The 16,287-nt window shown below is 54.9% G+C and overlaps 9 protein-coding genes across 9 annotated transcripts; 6 read left to right on the top strand and 3 right to left on the bottom strand.

Annotated features, from left to right (window-relative positions):
• Positions 1 to 1,683: 1,683 nt before the first annotated feature.
• LDX57_010757 (uncharacterized protein) lies at positions 1,684 to 3,189 on the top strand (the record flags this gene model as incomplete). Its single annotated transcript, XM_046092503.1, has 1 exon — positions 1,684 to 3,189. The coding sequence occupies one exon, from the start codon at positions 1,684 to 1,686 to the stop codon at positions 3,187 to 3,189; it is 1,506 nt and encodes a 501-aa protein (XP_045948481.1).
• Positions 3,190 to 3,587: 398 nt separating this feature from the next.
• SEC61 (translocon subunit SEC61) lies at positions 3,588 to 5,869 on the top strand. The gene is made up of 5 exons (XM_046092504.1): positions 3,588 to 3,785; positions 3,879 to 3,979; positions 4,038 to 4,205; positions 4,279 to 5,354; positions 5,411 to 5,869. The coding sequence occupies exons 1-5, from the start codon at positions 3,776 to 3,778 to the stop codon at positions 5,490 to 5,492; spliced, it is 1,437 nt and encodes a 478-aa protein (XP_045948482.1). The 5' UTR covers positions 3,588 to 3,775; the 3' UTR covers positions 5,493 to 5,869.
• LDX57_010759 (uncharacterized protein) lies at positions 5,809 to 7,218 on the bottom strand (the record flags this gene model as incomplete). Its single annotated transcript, XM_046092505.1, has 2 exons — positions 5,809 to 7,011; positions 7,069 to 7,218. The coding sequence occupies 2 exons, from the start codon at positions 7,216 to 7,218 to the stop codon at positions 5,809 to 5,811; spliced, it is 1,353 nt and encodes a 450-aa protein (XP_045948483.1).
• Positions 7,219 to 7,521: 303 nt separating this feature from the next.
• On the top strand, positions 7,522 to 8,013 carry LDX57_010760 (Zn(II)2Cys6 transcription factor domain-containing protein; the record flags this gene model as incomplete). Its single annotated transcript, XM_046092506.1, has 1 exon — positions 7,522 to 8,013. The coding sequence occupies one exon, from the start codon at positions 7,522 to 7,524 to the stop codon at positions 8,011 to 8,013; it is 492 nt and encodes a 163-aa protein (XP_045948484.1).
• A 34-nt stretch (positions 8,014 to 8,047) lies between these two features.
• Positions 8,048 to 10,058, top strand: LDX57_010761 (fungal specific transcription factor domain-containing protein; the record flags this gene model as incomplete). Its single annotated transcript, XM_046092507.1, has 2 exons — positions 8,048 to 8,506; positions 8,577 to 10,058. 2 exons carry the CDS (start codon positions 8,048 to 8,050, stop codon positions 10,056 to 10,058), a joined length of 1,941 nt encoding a protein of 646 aa, XP_045948485.1.
• Positions 10,059 to 10,349: 291 nt separating this feature from the next.
• On the bottom strand, positions 10,350 to 11,812 carry ECM42 (bifunctional ornithine acetyltransferase/N-acetylglutamate synthase; the record flags this gene model as incomplete). Its single annotated transcript, XM_046092508.1, has 2 exons — positions 10,350 to 11,268; positions 11,334 to 11,812. The coding sequence occupies 2 exons, from the start codon at positions 11,810 to 11,812 to the stop codon at positions 10,350 to 10,352; spliced, it is 1,398 nt and encodes a 465-aa protein (XP_045948486.1).
• Positions 11,813 to 12,315: 503 nt separating this feature from the next.
• On the top strand, positions 12,316 to 14,079 carry ORC2 (origin recognition complex subunit 2; the record flags this gene model as incomplete). Its single annotated transcript, XM_046092509.1, has 2 exons — positions 12,316 to 12,318; positions 12,397 to 14,079. 2 exons carry the CDS (start codon positions 12,316 to 12,318, stop codon positions 14,077 to 14,079), a joined length of 1,686 nt encoding a protein of 561 aa, XP_045948487.1.
• Positions 14,080 to 14,278: 199 nt separating this feature from the next.
• On the bottom strand, positions 14,279 to 14,844 carry LDX57_010764 (uncharacterized protein; the record flags this gene model as incomplete). Its single annotated transcript, XM_046092510.1, has 2 exons — positions 14,279 to 14,431; positions 14,500 to 14,844. The coding sequence occupies 2 exons, from the start codon at positions 14,842 to 14,844 to the stop codon at positions 14,279 to 14,281; spliced, it is 498 nt and encodes a 165-aa protein (XP_045948488.1).
• A 297-nt stretch (positions 14,845 to 15,141) lies between these two features.
• On the top strand, positions 15,142 to 15,891 carry LDX57_010765 (uncharacterized protein; the record flags this gene model as incomplete). Its single annotated transcript, XM_046092511.1, has 1 exon — positions 15,142 to 15,891. The coding sequence occupies one exon, from the start codon at positions 15,142 to 15,144 to the stop codon at positions 15,889 to 15,891; it is 750 nt and encodes a 249-aa protein (XP_045948489.1).
• Between the last annotated feature and the right edge of the window lie 396 nt (positions 15,892 to 16,287).

The following is a 16,287-nucleotide window of genomic DNA, read 5'->3' on the forward strand; positions in this document are numbered from 1 at the left end:
GTGTTCAGGTTTTCTTGATAATCTGTTTCTTTACCCTGCGGCGCTATCAAGAGTCCTGGGATATATATTGCTCAGATACCTTCACCTCCCGGGAGGATCAATATTTCTGAAGTGCAAGTGAACCATTTGGAGACTATGCGAGTTTTTGAAATCAAAGCAGTATACCTTGCTATAATTCGACGGCAGACAAGTAGACAGAAGTATCATAGGGTATATAAATAATAGAGACACTGATCACGACAGCTACTCCGTCCAAGCTGCCAGAAATATCCCGAATCTGTAATTCTGTATGGAATAGACGGCACAAGTGCATAGCTGCAGGTTGCAAGTGTATTCAGCAAAGCCAGCAGACGTCATAACGGACATACAACAGGAAGGCAAGGCATATGACAGCTGCCAACCAGGGGTTATGCAGTCTCACTGTCTCACTCAGCACTCAGCACCTCGAATAGACAGACATCTACCCCTGTCTTACCGGCCAATGAAGACAATCTATTATGGAGCAACGACAACTCGATATCTAAGCAGATTGTCCTCTATCTGCCACGGGGCCAATGACTGCTGTAATTTCCCGGAGGACTGGATCACCCCCGAGCTAATTAGTGGGTTGAAACGGGGTTGATTTCATCTTGTGCAGGGTCTAGAGCCACGGATTCGGCCCCTGATTTCGTTGATCCTGTCACCGTCGGGTGTAACAGAGTATACTGAGAATCATCACTTCAGATTCCTGATGGCAGTCCCAACAGGTGCTGAAAAGACACGATAAATGACGTCGGTCGTCAACCCAACCACATGAAGTCAGAACGACAATCCAAAATGGATCGGAGCTGGGCCATGAGGCAAATCTGCTAAGAATAAATTGCCCCGGAGAGACTGGGGCGACGCCTCGTCACGGTGGAGCATTGCTTTCCTCACGCTTTCCCGTTGTTCTGTTCCTGTTCAGCCACCGCTTTTTTGCGGAGCGATGATTGACGGAGAGGCCCCGTATATGTAGACCAGCCTTCGGAATTTCGAGTCTGTCATGCAGTCGAAACATCGTTCTGGCTTCTTTTCCTCTCGCTAATCTGATCGTTCTGTGCATCTAAGTGTCTAAGACAAAAAGTGTCAGAGTGTCAAACTCGTGTTCCCTTGTCTACTTCAAAAGTATACTCCGTACAGTCAGGGGCACGTGCGGTCGAGCTACTCCTGATTTACCGTCGCGCCGTTGGATTCCTCCAAAGTATTCCAGATTCTCTTCTTAATCTTTCTTAATCTCAAGTTCTCAACTATTCCTCGGCCTCATTTCCTAAGCTTCTCCTCTCCAACTATTATACGCCACTTTCCCCCCTCCTTCCGTCAATCAATCAATATCCAGTTGTCTTACCAATTCTCTACCTCCCTCGGCCCCCCCGAATCGGAACTCTCCGACAAAAGAAAAGAAAAAAAAAGAAAAACCACAATACCAAGAAGGGAGGAACAGAAAGGGCCGAACTATTAGGAAGTGACCCAATTCCATTCCTCCTTTTCTCCTAATTCCCACCCAACTATCCTCCGTGGGCTTCTTGGATTGGACGACCTTTCGACGTGGCATTCCAGTCCTTGCCCAAGTGGTCACCATCCCTACAATCCGACCATTCCAATCCATCCCTTTTCCCTCCCCGTGTGTCGTCACGACCTCCACCCCCCTTTACCAAACCGACAACAATGCTGCAAGACCTTGATCACCCTTCAACTCCCCTCGCACCGGCCATCGAGCATCTCAAACCTTCGTCGACCATCCTCTCGCCGCCGCCGGACCCCGAGGACAGTCATCAACCTTGCGATGATCGCCGCGACATCCCTGCAGCGTTGTTAGTACAGAGCTCGGATGCATTATCTCCACCTCCAGACAAGCCGTCATTTCCAAACCCCTCCTTTCACCGACGAGCCAATACCGAGATCATTCGACGCCAGACGCCCCATCTGCCCGCCCGACAGCTGTTTGCAGACCAGCCCAAAACATTCGAGGATCTGGACAAATCCTCGAGCTTGTCGACGGAGAAGGGTCCCCGCAGGAAATTCGAGGAGGGCGCCAAATTGATATCGGGTTGGTTTCAGGGCAAGTCACAGCCCGTCAGCCTGGGAGTCGTGCATCCTCCAACAGATCAGGAATCGTCGGAAACAGCAGCAAACATGTACAGTTCCCCAACCACTCCTACCGTCCCTACGAGTCGGGCGCAGAAGCGCATGACCGCCCCGTCGCCTCTCAAGCAGGTCACCTCCTCGAACCCGTTCTCCTTTTTCGGGTTGAAGCGCCAAGGGGAGAGTAAAACGGACCTCCCCGAACCCGCCGAAGATGAGTTTCTGAACATGGACATCACGGCGGCGCTGTTCCCGCCCACATCGAGCGGTCTCGATGACCACGAGGCGTTCGCTGCTCTGCGCAACAATGCAGACAGCGTGATCAGACGACTGCAGGCGGCCTATAAACAACGGACGTTCGCTCTGCACGAAGCGCTGGCCGACAAGAACGAAAAACAAGAAGAACTGGAGGAAACCCGAACGCGGGTCGGACACCTCAAGGTTCAACTGGACGGCATGGCCGAAAAGGTGCTCCAGCAGGAGAAGGCCGTGAAAGCCATGGCCGAGGAGCTGGAGCAGGAGCGACAGATGCGACGCCGAGAGGACGAGGCGCGTCGACGGAGCGTGATGTTGATCCGATCTAGCGACGACGAGAGCTCCGATCTGGGCGGCGACCTTCAGACGCCCAAGCGGAGTTTGAAACGCGCCAGCAACGCCACCTTCACCAGCGACTCGGGCTTCGACTCCGGCGACGAGAGCCTATCTGAGAGCGTGTTCTCGCGTCGCGAGGGCATCGAATCCCCTGCGTCCACCGTCGCCCCTTCTCCCAATATTTCCCAAGTCACGCTCTCCACCCCTACCACCACCCCCGTTCAGAGTCAAAAAGAATTGAAGCCTGCCCCCGCATCGACTCCTTCCTCCACTCCGCGACCGTCGGCGTACGATCGCGTACTCAAAGGCTTGGCTTCCACAGGTATTGCCAGCTCGTGGACCGGCAATTCATCCAAGTGTCAGATCTGCCATGGTGTTCCAGCATCGGAAGCTTGGAGCGTCATGGGGATTCTAAAAGAGGAGAACAAGGGACTCAAGGACCGACTGGGCGAGCTGGAGATGGTCATCGACGACTGTCTTTGTTTGGTCGGCCCGTGACCTTGATCCCTGAAACAAATTTGCGTCGATTATGACACAACATCTATACCGTCTACGTAGAGGTGGTTGACCCGATTTCTTTTGTTTTATAATGAGGACATACTTTGCTTGATCTTGATTGGCTTGACGACTGGAAGTTTTGTAATGTGATACCTCAGTCCTAGAAGGATAGTCTATATAGAAATACGAGACAGTGACAATGATTCCGCATCACTAAATAATTGTTCCATAGAAAACTGGAATTCTATCATCCTCCCTGGTATACTGGAAGACCACCTATGCCGTTCAGCGGAGAAAGTCACGGGGGGAAGCGACCAAGTGGCCTCAACGGGTTAGCGTCGGCTGGGAAGGCCAGCGAGGCGACTTTCCCTCTTCTCTGACTGAGCAACTCATTCGCACCCGAACTCGTCGTCCCTTTCTCCTCCTCCCCATCCCGTTCTTCTCTTCGTCTCTTGTTCTTTCTTCCCCCTCTTCTTTTTTCTTCTTGATTTCATCTTCGCTCCTTTAGCTGGTTGTTGTTTCCAGCCTATTTCCTTTTTTAATCTTCCCCCCCTAATTCTTGCAGCTGGGGCTGTGGACAGTCACAATGAGCGGCCGTGAGTTCCTCTGCACGCGGTCGCAAAATATCTTCGCGACAGCGTCTTCAATATAGCCTCAATGGATCAACAAATGCTGATTCCCGCATCTAGTCCGATTCCTCGATCTGATTAAACCCTTTACGCCCCTCCTCCCGGAGGTGGCAGCTCCGGAAACCAAGGTTCCCTTCAACCAGAAGTTGATGTGGACGGGGGTACGTTGCTTCGGTCGAGTCGCAGAAGATGGACCTCGAGACTGATGGATACCTCTAGTTGACCTTGTTGATCTTCTTGGTCATGAGTCAGATGCCTCTGTACGGCATTGTCTCCTCCGACACTTCGGATCCTCTGTACTGGCTGCGTATGATGCTGGCCAGTAACCGGGGTACTCTGATGGAATTGGGGATCACCCCCATCATCTCCTCCGGCATGGTTTTCCAGGTAGGTTGGCACGTGTCTTTTTTTTTTGGCTTCGGCCTCGTCTGGATCTGTCTTAACAGGTTTTCTCTGATAGCTCCTCGCTGGTACCCACCTCATCGACGTCAACCTGGACCTCAAGACCGACCGTGAGCTTTACCAGACTGCTCAGAAGCTCTTCGCTATTATCCTCTCCTTCGGTCAGGCCTGTGTCTACGTCCTGACTGGTCTCTACGGCCAGCCCAGCGACCTTGGCGCTGGTATCTGCGTTCTGCTGATCGTCCAGCTGGTCGTTGCCGGTCTGGTTGTCATCCTGCTGGACGAGCTGCTCCAGAAGGGATACGGCCTGGGCAGTGGTATCTCCCTGTTCATTGCCACCAACATTTGTGAATCCATTGTCTGGAAGGCGTTCTCTCCCACGACCATCAACACCGGTCGTGGCCCCGAGTTCGAGGGTGCCATCATCGCTCTCTTCCACCTTCTGTTGACCTGGTCCGACAAGCAGCGTGCTCTACGTGAGGCCTTCTACCGCCAGAACCTCCCCAACGTCATGAACCTGCTGGCCACTCTCCTGGTTTTCGCCGCCGTCATCTACCTGCAGGGTTTCCGCGTGGAGATCCCCGTCAAGTCCTCGCGCCAGCGTGGAATGCGCGGCTCGTACCCCGTCCGTCTCTTCTACACCTCCAACATGCCCATCATGCTGCAGTCCGCTCTGTGCTCCAACATCTTCCTGATCAGTCAGATGCTGTACTCGCGCTTCTCGGACAACATCCTTGTCAAGCTTCTCGGAGTCTGGGAGCCCCGTGAGGGATCCGCCCAGCTGCACGCGGCCTCGGGTATCGCCTACTACATGTCTCCTCCCCTTAACTTCAAGGAGGCTCTCCTCGACCCCATCCACACCGCCGTCTACATCACCTTCATGCTGGTGGCCTGCGCCCTCTTCTCCAAGACCTGGATTGAGGTCTCCGGCTCCGCTCCCCGTGACGTTGCCAAGCAGCTCAAGGACCAGGGACTCGTGATGGCCGGTCACCGTGAGCAGAGCATGTACAAGGAGCTCAAGCGTGTCATTCCTACCGCCGCCGCTTTCGGTGGTGCCTGCATCGGTGCTCTCTCCGTCGCCTCGGACCTTCTCGGTGCCCTGGGCAGCGGTACCGGTATTCTCCTTGCCGTGACGTAAGTTATCTGTCTGATCTGTTGCTTCAAGATTGTCATACTAATAATGCATCCAGTATTATATACGGATACTTTGAAATCGCCGCCCGTGAAGGCGACATCGGAGGAGGTCTCAAGGGCCTGGTTCCCGGCAACTAAGCAGGGACTTCTCTGTCTTCTTGATGAGTTCGTACGAGTAAGAAGAACGAGGGTTTTTGGTTTATCATCTTTTTACCTGTTCAATCCCGGGTGGTGCACTGTTGTGGCCGGATCTCTTTGCATGTTGGCAGATTATGGGGAAGTATAAGTTGAAGGGAGGCCGACGGGCGTGTCTTCCGTCGGGAAAAGTGCGGCCACAACTGTACATAGCATCAACCTGGTTTGTAACCATATTTTTTCTTATCTAAAAAAGGCCCGAAAATTCTAATTTCATTGTCGGTGGTTGAGTTTCTATTATGATTCTAGCATAGTTGATCTATACATTCGACTTCTCCGTAGCTGCCTGCTTCTTCTGCATCCTCAGCCCTAACCACGCCAAACAACCCGCCGACCCCAGATACATACAGCCCACAAACAGCTGCACTCGCAGATACGGCTTCGACCGACCATCCTCATCCCGCAACTGCACCGCAATGGCCTCCGCCACAGCCGTCGGCGGGCCCAACACGAACCAAAACACCCCCAGCGCTGATCCTAGACTCTGCATACCCACCACCTCCGCCACCAACGGCGCCGCAGCGGCCAGAAACGTCCCCGCGAACAACCCCACCGCGATCGCAAAAAAATACGTGACTCCGACCCCGTCCGCGAAGATCCAGACCACCAGCGGCAGGATCCCCGAGAACAGCGCCGCCCCGAACGCCGTGCGCATTCTCCCGGCCTTGTCGCTGACGAGTCCTACGGCTGGTCGACCCAATGCTTGTCCGAGACTGAGCAGTGCGCTGGCTATACTGCCTTGGGATTGCGTGAGTCCGATGGCGACGGTGTACGCGGACATGCTGAATAGGAGCGTCACGTAGCCCAGGCCGCTGAGGAATGCCCAGCCGAGGAGGAGGTGGTAGTCGAGGTTTAGGAGGAAGGGTGGGAGATGGGGTAGGGTTCTGGCTTTCTTCTCTTTCTTCTTCTTCTTCTTCTGCTTCTCCTCCGAGGGAATGGCAGTGGTGGTAGGAGACGTCCGAGATGAGGCCGGGATCCTCATTAAGTTCCCACACACCACGTTCACCGCAAAAGCCAAGATGCCCAGCACGCGCATCGCCCAGGGGAACCCCATTTCGGGAATCATCTTCCCCACCGCGAGCGAGTAAACAAGACCCCCGATACCTGACCCCGCAGACGCGATACCGTTCACCAGGCTCCGTTTCCTGCGAAACCAATACGACGCGATGCCCACGGAGCCGCAGAAGCAGAAGCCCATGCCGATGCCGAAGCAGGCGCCTTGCGAGAGGAAGAGCTGCCAGTCTGTCTTGACGAAGGAGGTCGTGATGAGGGACACGGCTTCAAGGATTGCGCCGAGGTTGAGCACGAAGCGTGTCGAGATGCGTTGGCTGAGGAGCGTGGCTAGTGGGGCGATGAACATTGCGCAGGAGATGCTGAGGCCGCCGACGAAGGCGTATTCGAGGGCTGAGGTGCCCGGGAATATGTCGGTGGAGAGGTAGTAGGAGAGGAAGACTCCGTAGGCCTGGGGTTTGTTGTTAGATTGGGGATGGAGGTTAGGGGGTGAAGAGAGGGTTCGTACCGCGTTAATGCCCCATGTATGCGCATTGATGAGAAATGTGCAGGCCACGCAGACCCAGCCATATCCTCCTTCACGGAATTCCGGCTGCGAGGGCGTTTGTTGCTGGGAATCTGAGATGTCCTCTGGTTCTGAAGAGTGCGATTCGGTCATTTTGGGCTAGCGATTGCCATGAATTTTGATATCCCTTGCTTAGCGACATTATGGGCGATATAAATACGAAGACTTATCAGATTTGACTTCGGAGCTGCGGTGGTCAACGCCCGAAGAATAATACATCAACGTTGACGAATTCATCGACGTGAGGATGTGCTCGGAGTCAGTGACCGAGATCGCCGAAGATATACAAAGTGGCGGCGGACATCTCGGCTGCACCACTCCGTCATCCTCCTCGACCTCACCGGGGGATTTCCTTTCTTCATCACCCTGCCAAATCGACGATGCTTCAAATCCAAAATGCCCAAAATACAAAAGCCTGCTTTGGATTCTACTAGAAACCGCAGAACAGACGCTCGGTCCTGTCTGGGCTGCCATCGCCGCAAAGTCCGCTGTGACCGCGGCGTACCGTGCACGAACTGCGCCAGGGCCGGCTGCACCTGCGTCTATCCGAGCAAGGCCAGCGACGAGCGAAAGAGGGACTCTTTGCAATGCATCGCCGACCGCCTGGAGCGCGTGGAATCTATTCTTGCGCATCTCTGTGAGAACAGAGGCCCTGGCGTGGCGACCAGCGGTGACTCTGATGATCAAGGACGACAGGATGCCGTCAGCCATCATCAGCCTTCGTCGGCTCAACGCTCTCATATGTCCTGGGAGCTGTTGTTGAATGATGGACAGATGGTGCAGTATGTGAATAATTCGAATATCAAGGATCTGCTTCAGGATGTAAGTCTTTTCTCTACTCGGATTTGCAATTGCATGTTTCCTCGCTTCACTCCCTGTTGGACTTAAAATCGCCCTTTTAATGCACAAGTAGGAGGAAAGAATGAAAATGACTCCTGCGTCCGGCCCTGAAAGAGAGTCCTCGCAACTGCAAGCAGCAAGTACTCCCATGCTAGTCGCCCAGCCAGGCCCCCCAGCGAGCACCTCGTCCGGTGTGTTCGAGTTCTATCCGGATCCACAACTCGCCCTGCGACTCTGGTCCGTGTATGTGAAGTCTGTGGATCCCGTTCTCAAGATCTTGCATATACCGACAACTCAATCCGCGGTGATAGCAACGATTCTAGACCCCAAGTCGGCAGGATCGTCCATGGTGGCATTGACCTTTGCGATCTATTTCGCCGCCATTACGGCTCTAGGGTTTCATGGTGAACCAGAGCTTCCGGTGGAGGAGAGACCGGTGCTCCTGAAGCGCTACAAGGCTGCATTGGATAGACTTCTCATAGCAACTGACGTGATGAATCAGCCGGAGATGACGGCGTTGCAAGCTCTGGCCATCTTTGTAGTACGTGGGATCACTTCCGTATGATTGGGAAATGTGCTTTGGAGCCTAGCTAACCACGCTCTATGTACAGACGTGTCTACGAGTCCATGAAGCCGGACGCAGCGCATGGGTCCTCAACGGTCTAGCCATCCGACTCGCCCAGTCACTCGGACTCCATCGCGACGGCGCCGACCTCCAGCTGAGTCCATTCGACACCGAGATGCGTCTCCGTCTCTGGTGGCATCTATGCGTGCTCGACTCCCGCGCCCCCGAAGACCAAGGCTTCGAATTGACGCTGGACGCTCCTAACCGCGCCCTGCGACTCCCTCTGAACATCGACGACCATCAGCTCTTCCCGACCATGACCCAACTCCCCCCCGAAACAATCGGCTGGACCGAAATGTCCTTCTTTCTGATCCAGACCGAGTCCTGCCAACTCATCAACCCTATTCTAGGGACTCGGGAACCTTTCTCCGCAGACGCCTTGCCCGACATCACCGCAAAGCGGCAATTGATTCACGATCGTTCGCAGCTCATCATCCGGAAATACGGTCTCTCATTGCCACTCAGATCTAGCCACAATGCACCAGCAACAGGAGGAGGACCAAGACAAGATACTCTCGCCCGCGTCGCCATGCAGCATTTCACCACAGCGCGGAAGAAAATGGAATTCATGCTGCAACTGCGCGAGGAGATCAGCATGCAGATGAAGATGCAGAACGCGAACGGGAACGGGAACCTGAAGGCTCATACAACCGATACACCCAATACCGATGGATTCAGACTCTCATTCCGTCTCGCCTGCGAAAGCATGGAAAGTAACTCCCTTCTCTTGAAAATCTCTTTTTCCGATGGCTTCAGGTGGCTCTTCACGACGTATACGCCGTGGTATGCGCTCGCGTACGTGCTGCGGTGTCTGTGTTCTTGTCCGAGCGGAGGAGACGCCGAGAGGGCGTGGGCGTTGATCGATGCTGTGTTTCCGGTTGCCATGAGTCTGGATGGAGACGTCTCGTCGCAGTCGGCATCGAATGGTGGACACTCTGGGCATGGGCAAACGCAGCAGACCCAGGGACAGGGCAGTATTTGGAAATGTCTCACCTTGCTTCGTGCCCAGGCCTTGTCGTTGAGGCGCGCGAGGTCCCGGTCCCGGTCCCAGTCCAGGCCGTCATCTACTGATAATCATGGCGATGGCGATGGAGGTGGGAGCCACGAGGCCAGTCACATGTACCCGCAAGGACATGTACCACTGCAATCGCGCGTCGAGAACCCGTCATATGCCAGAAATGCGCCGCCAGTTCTAACTCATGATGCAGCGCCCTCGGCAGCCATGTCTTCCTCTTCTTCCTTTGCACCACCTCCTCTTCAACATCCTCATCCTCTTCACTCTCATGCTCATCCTCCAGAATTTCCCTCCTTCCAAGAAGAACAACCATTCCTCACCGACAACGCGAGCAACAACCCGAACATCTTCTCAGGGGTGGATTTCTCAATGTCTGAGATTCCGTTCCTACCTGAGTGGAACGCAGTGATGAATGGATTTTCAGTTGGGGAGGGAGATGCTGATTTATGGTGATGTTATATTGCTTGTTAATAATACTCATTATCTTAGATACCTTGCATCGGTTGGAGTTGGGCTGGATACTAGTGATATTGGTCTTTTCAGTTGGAAAGTTAATGTGAAAAATTCATTACGTACATGGTGAACGAGTAGGTAGATATCTATTTAACTGATCTATATGGTTGTGGTGGTAGAAAGATTCCCGAGAAACCTGCTCTGCAGATTAAATGATCTGGTTTTGGCTCTTTGCTGATACAACAGGCTATGCTGTTGATTTCAATTACGAAAGCAAGGCAAGCAAGGCACCTAAGTGCGATAATCGCCATTGATCGTCACATATTCATGACTGAAATCGCAGAACCAGTACACGGCCTCTTCACCACCCAGACCCCGCTGGCCCTTCTCGCCGCCGCCCAGGTCCACCACGATCTCGAGGTCCTCTTCCTGGAGGATGACGCTGGCGCGCTCCTCATCGACCTGCTCGGGCTCGCCGTTCACCAGGAGCTTCAGGATGGGGCTGCCGTCGACGGGCTTGAAGCTGACGCTGGTCTGCTCGGGGACAACGGTGCCGGGGGCGACGCCCTGCGTGTATCCGATGGCACAGAGGATGCGGCCCCAGTTGGCATCTTTGCCGTACAGGGCCGTCTTGACGAGCGGGGACCGAGCGATGGTGGATGCGATGAGGCGGGCGGACTCGTAGTCGGGCGAGTTCTGCACGCGCACCGTCACGAACTTGGTGGCGCCTTCGCCGTCACGCACGACGAGCTGCGACAGGGACTGCGAGAACGAGGTCAGCACCTCCTGCATGGCGGCGTAGTCGTCCGACGAGGAGGAGCTGATGGGGGCTCCGCCGGCGGCGCCGTTGGCCAGGATGGCGATCGTGTCGTTGGTGCTGGTGTCGCCGTCGATGGAGATCGAGTTAAAGGAGCGCGAAATGGAGTGCTTCAGAAGGGACTGCAGGGCGGACGGTTCGACGGGGGCGTCGGTGCAGAGAACGCCCAGCAGGGTGGCCATGTTCGGGTGGATCATACCGGCTCCCTTGGTCATGCCGGCGAGGCTGTAAGTGCGGCCGGGCGAGGAGGGGAGCGTGAAGGTGCGGGACAGAAGCTTGGGGAAGGTATCGGTGGTGCAGATGGCACGGGCAGTGGAGAGCCAGGCATCGTGGGTGGAGGAGAGGTTGGCGTGACCGGTGGGGATCTTGTCGAGGATCTTGGAGATAGGAAGACTAGAGAGCTAGGTGTCAGTCGGGTTTGACTTCAGAATGGAGTGCAATTGTGGATGCGAACGTACCGCTGTCCAATGACTCCGGTGCTCATGACAAGAGTACTGGGCTCGCGGAGACCATTGCATTCGTCTACCGTCCTGCCCATGCTCACAGCATCTTCCAAGCCGCCTTTGCCGGTGACGGCATTGGCGCAGCCCGAGTTGATCACCACGGACTGAATCCCCTGTCCCTGGCGGTTCTTGAGGATATCCCGACTCACTTGGACGGGGGCCGCCTGGAACTTGTTGGTGGTGAACACCGCCGCCGCCGAACACGGCGTCTCGGACGAGATGAGGGCCAAGTCGGGGAACTTGGTGTTCGACGCTTTCACGCCCACATGGGTTCCCGAGACGCTAAATCCCTTGGGGTAGGTTCCGGACGAGGGGATGTATTTCTGTTTGGCGGCAGGAATGGCCATGTCCAGCGGTGCGGAATAATTGCGCACTTGGCCCTTCATCATCCTGGCGAAGGAAGCCATGGCTGCAGGTTGGGCGGGGGAGGCCATAAGAGGATGTGCTAGAAGAGGATGTATGCTAGACAAGGATAATCGTTAGACCAATCGGCATCAGAAAAAGAGCTAGGTGGCAGTCCAGGTCGAGAACTGATGGGTGGTATAGATATAGTTCTCCGTACCTGAGCTAGATCGTAAACCGGGGAAATGAGTCAGAAGCGAAGGATTGAGACTGACTCAATGCAGTCTTCCTTTCAGACTCTATGGAGGATCAAGACCACCCGCTAGAGAGCAGCGCAGAACCTGACAGCCCAAAACCCGCCGAGTCTTTATTTGCCAATGGTGTCGAGTGGTGAGGAGGAAATGCCGCAGTCGCTGTGTCACTCTCGACCGCTCGCCGATACCGCGGGACTCGGAGAAACTGTCGGCCCAGACGCCGTGTTTAAACAAAAGAAAGCAAAGCCACGAGAGATCAACATTCCACCGCCACTCTCCCTGTCTACGCCCTTGCGTCCTGTTTTCCAAATCTAGCGATTACGAGCGACTGTCGTGTCTGAATGGTATTTCTCACTCTGCGCGTGTCGACCCTTTCACCGGACCCTCTGTTCGAGGCATAACTTACTGAAATGAAACGGAAGCAACCAGATTCAGATGACGAGCGTCCTGTCTCGACGCCGAAGAGACAGAGAACGGTAAACCTCAATGGCGCCACGAATGGACACGCGAATGACGAGGATGCGGTCGAGTCGACGCCGGTGAAACGGATGAAATCCACGCCCCAGAAATCGACCCCCAAGAAAGCGACGACGTCGACGCCGGCGACGTTGAAGGAATCCGGACTCAAGACACCCACGCACAAGTCTAAGGCAAAGGCTCTCTTTTCGACTCCTACGAAGGAGAAGGCTGCCCCGACGCCGTCGAGAGTCAAGAATGCCGACCGATCTGCGAAAAAGAAAAGCGCGCGTCTGCTCCTCGAGCAGGACGAGGAAGACATTTGGGACGGGGGAGACCGTTTAGCGGAGGAGATCCTAGAAGAGGAGAATGACGCGCGGGAGACACCTGGTGAAGGGGGCAGAGATGTGGTTGACTCGGTCGAGGCCGACGCAGAAGCCCCGAATGGCAAGAAGACGGCGGCGACACCGAAGCGCCGAGCAGGTCGACCGAAAGGCGCAAAGAACAAGCGGTCTCCTACGCCGGAGGGAGAGCTGCCTGCTCACGAGCGCTACTTTTTCCAGAATCGCGCTGGTCCCCCGCGGACGTCCAATAACAATTTCAACAAAGTGCCGCTGCTGACACATGAGGAATACTTCGAGAAGCTGTCGCATTATGTGGACCCTTTCAAGAAGGAGAAGTCTTTCTTGTTCGACCTGCATTGCCGGTCTTTTCCGCAATGGAACTTCGAGTTCGACCAGGGCTTCAATATCTGTTTGTATGGATACGGCTGCAAGCGCGAGCTGGTGCAGGGGTTCGCCGATTGGGTTCACCACAAATACAGCGACGATCCGCCCTCAATTGTCATCGTCAACGGTCACACGCCGAACATCTCCATTCGATCGATATTCGCTACGATTGTGACGGCGGTTCTTGGGGCTGACATCCCTTCCAAAATGGGATCTCAACCAGTGGAGGTTTTGGAACTACTGCAGTCCGTCCTGAAGTCGCAGCCCTCTCGCAAACCGATTACGGTGCTCATCAACTCCATCGATGCACCTTCCTTCCGACGAGCTGCCAACCAAGCCCTCCTTGCGCGATTGGCCGTGACGCCGAAGATCAACCTTCTAGTGACCGCCGACACCCCTAACTTTTTGTTGATGTGGGATATCAGTCTGCGGGACCAGTTCAACTTCGTCTTCCACGACTGCACCACCTTTGCGTCCTTTGACGGCGAGTTCGACGTCGTGGAGGAGGTCCACGGTCTTCTAGGCCGCAAGGGCCGACGCATCGGCGGCAAGGAAGGTGTCGAGTTCGTGCTAAAAAGTTTGCCGGAGAACGCACGCAACCTGTACCGCGTGCTCTTGACCGAGCTCCTGACCATCATGGACGACGGTCACCAATCGGACGACGAGATCGACGGCGGCCATGACGAGGAACGACAAGGAGGAGGCCGCGAAGAGACCGGCATTGACTTCCGCATGCTTTACCAGAAGGCTTCGGAGGAATTCATCGCCTCGTCCGAGATGATGTTCCGGACTTTGCTGAAGGAATTCCACGACCACCAGATGATTACGTCTCGGATGGACACGAGCGGAATGGAGCTTCTGGGGGTGCCTCTGTCGCGCGAAGAGATGGAGGGCATCCTAGAGGATCTCGTGTTGGCGTGATTGGTGCAATTGCATGACTTGATGATACCCCTTTGTATAACAGTGTACCTTACCGACTATATAACCGTCCATTACGAGCCGTCGCTACCGAATATAAGATGTAATATTTCATTTGATCTGGTGTACAGTCCTTATATACAAAACCTCATCTCTTTCAGATAATGTCAGAGTATCCAAGTCCAGTGTATAAACCCATGAATCAAAACTGCGCAAACGCCGCCAGCGCCATCGTCGCCCCGAAGCTCAACTTGAACGGAATCTGCTTGGACACTGCCTTCTGCAAATCCACTCCCTTCACATATTTCTGCATCTTCTGCAGGGGGAGAATATTGTACCCCTTCGCAGCGGCCCACTGCATACGAGATCAGTTAGCCAAACTCGCGCCCAAAGAACCTATCCTACTACAGTCAAATCACATACCTCAACCACAACAACACCCATACCCAACAACACCACTAGGGCCTTCGAAAACGCCCGCAATCCAACCCCCGCCACGAGACCCAGCACGCTCCCCAAGCTGACCTGACGCATATTGGACGCCGTGAAGATGCCGCTGGCCGGGCCCGTGGTGCCTTGCTTCTGCAGGAGAGGGTCCTGGGAGTCAATGGCCCAGCCGGATTCGGCGGACGCTGTGGTCCGCGGATACGGTGCTGTGTATTGGCATTGCATCGGGGTGGAGCGGAATGGGGAGGAGGGAGATAGGGAGAGGCCGAGACCGAGGCCGACGCCGAGGATGGCGGATGTGCGGGTTATGAGGAGGGTCATTTTAGATTGTGTTGGGGTGGAAGAATGATTGGTGATAGTAGCAGGTTAGTTGATGTGCTTGAGATGTGCAAGGGCTGTGGTGGGTGTAATTGGGTTAAGTTCAGGGAGATATGAAGCTGGTCGTTGCTTGCTCGACGTATGCGGAGGTAGGTAGTAATGACGTCACGGGGCGGTCAGATGTCTGGCTATCCGGAGTAGGCAAAATGTTGTTTACATTCCGTACAACTCACTACACCCTCCAGCCAAGTCCTCTTGCCAAATCCAAAGGCCTAGCTTGCAATACCAGAGTAGACCACAATGGAAAATCATCTGCCAGAAGAGGTGGAAGCCTACCTGGAGGAAGTGGTCAAGCGTCTTATTGATCACCTGAAAGACCAGCTAGTCGGAGTGTATCTATTCGGTTCAGCGAGTAATGACGCCTACGAGCCAGGCCTCAGCGACCTGGACGTGCAGGCCGTAGTGAAGAATCCACTTGACACCGTCGAGAAGCAGGCCGTCATAAGCCGCTTGAACCAGGACGTCTTGCCCTGTCCGGCTACCAAACTCGAGTTTGTAGTCTATGCTCAAAGCTCTGTCTCTCCGACCAGCCGCCACCCTCGCTTCGAACTGAATCTGAACACGGGGCCTCACCAGCCCGATCATGTCAGCCTTGATCCCGCCAACGAGGCAAGCCACTGGTTTCTGCTTGATATCGCCATGGGACGCCAACTTGGCCGCTCTCTGCACGGCCCTGCTGCGACCGAGGCTTTCGGCGCTATCCCCCGCCGCTATATACTGGAAGCCATCGCGAATTCGCTCGAGTGGCATCAAGCAAACGAGCTCAACTCGCCTAATAGCGTTCTCAATGCTTGTCGAGGCTGGCGATTTATCATGACTGGCGAGTTTTCTTCGAAGTTGGACGGGGCCAAATGGGCCATGCAACAACCGGACTGCCCAGCCATTGTGGAACGTGCCGTAGCAGCGCGCAAGACTGGAGGCGAACTCCCTGCAGCGCAGGTGATGACGCTTTACGAGAGAGTTATGAAGGCCAACCGTGCGATTGAATGACGGCAAGAAGAGCAAGTCTGATAAATATGCAAGAAAGGACCATGACCATACCGAACGGTACCGGATACCCGACAATACAAGCGTACGGCAGGTGCCTGAGTGCCTGAATGCCTGACGGCCTGAGGGGCCATCCGCGGGAAAGCGGCGACACAAGGCGCGGGCAAGGGAGGGACGCCGACGCTCGGATTGGCCACGCACTCCGCGGGCGGAACGACCGCTGGGAAAAGTCGGCGGGGAATCCTCAGGCAGGCGTTTGCCTGTTGCCATCTTATCGGATTCCGACTGTCCGTGACTCACGGGGCAACCTTTAAATTCAATCTCTGCCCCTCTCTTCCTCCCCCACACTTGCTTCTCTGTACATACTCCCCGTTCTTTCCCTTCTCTTCGCTCTTTCTT

This window comes from Aspergillus melleus, assembly GCF_016097325.1.
Source record: "Aspergillus melleus strain CBS 546.65 chromosome Unknown contig6, whole genome shotgun sequence".
Lineage (NCBI taxonomy): Eukaryota > Fungi > Ascomycota > Eurotiomycetes > Eurotiales > Aspergillaceae > Aspergillus > Aspergillus melleus.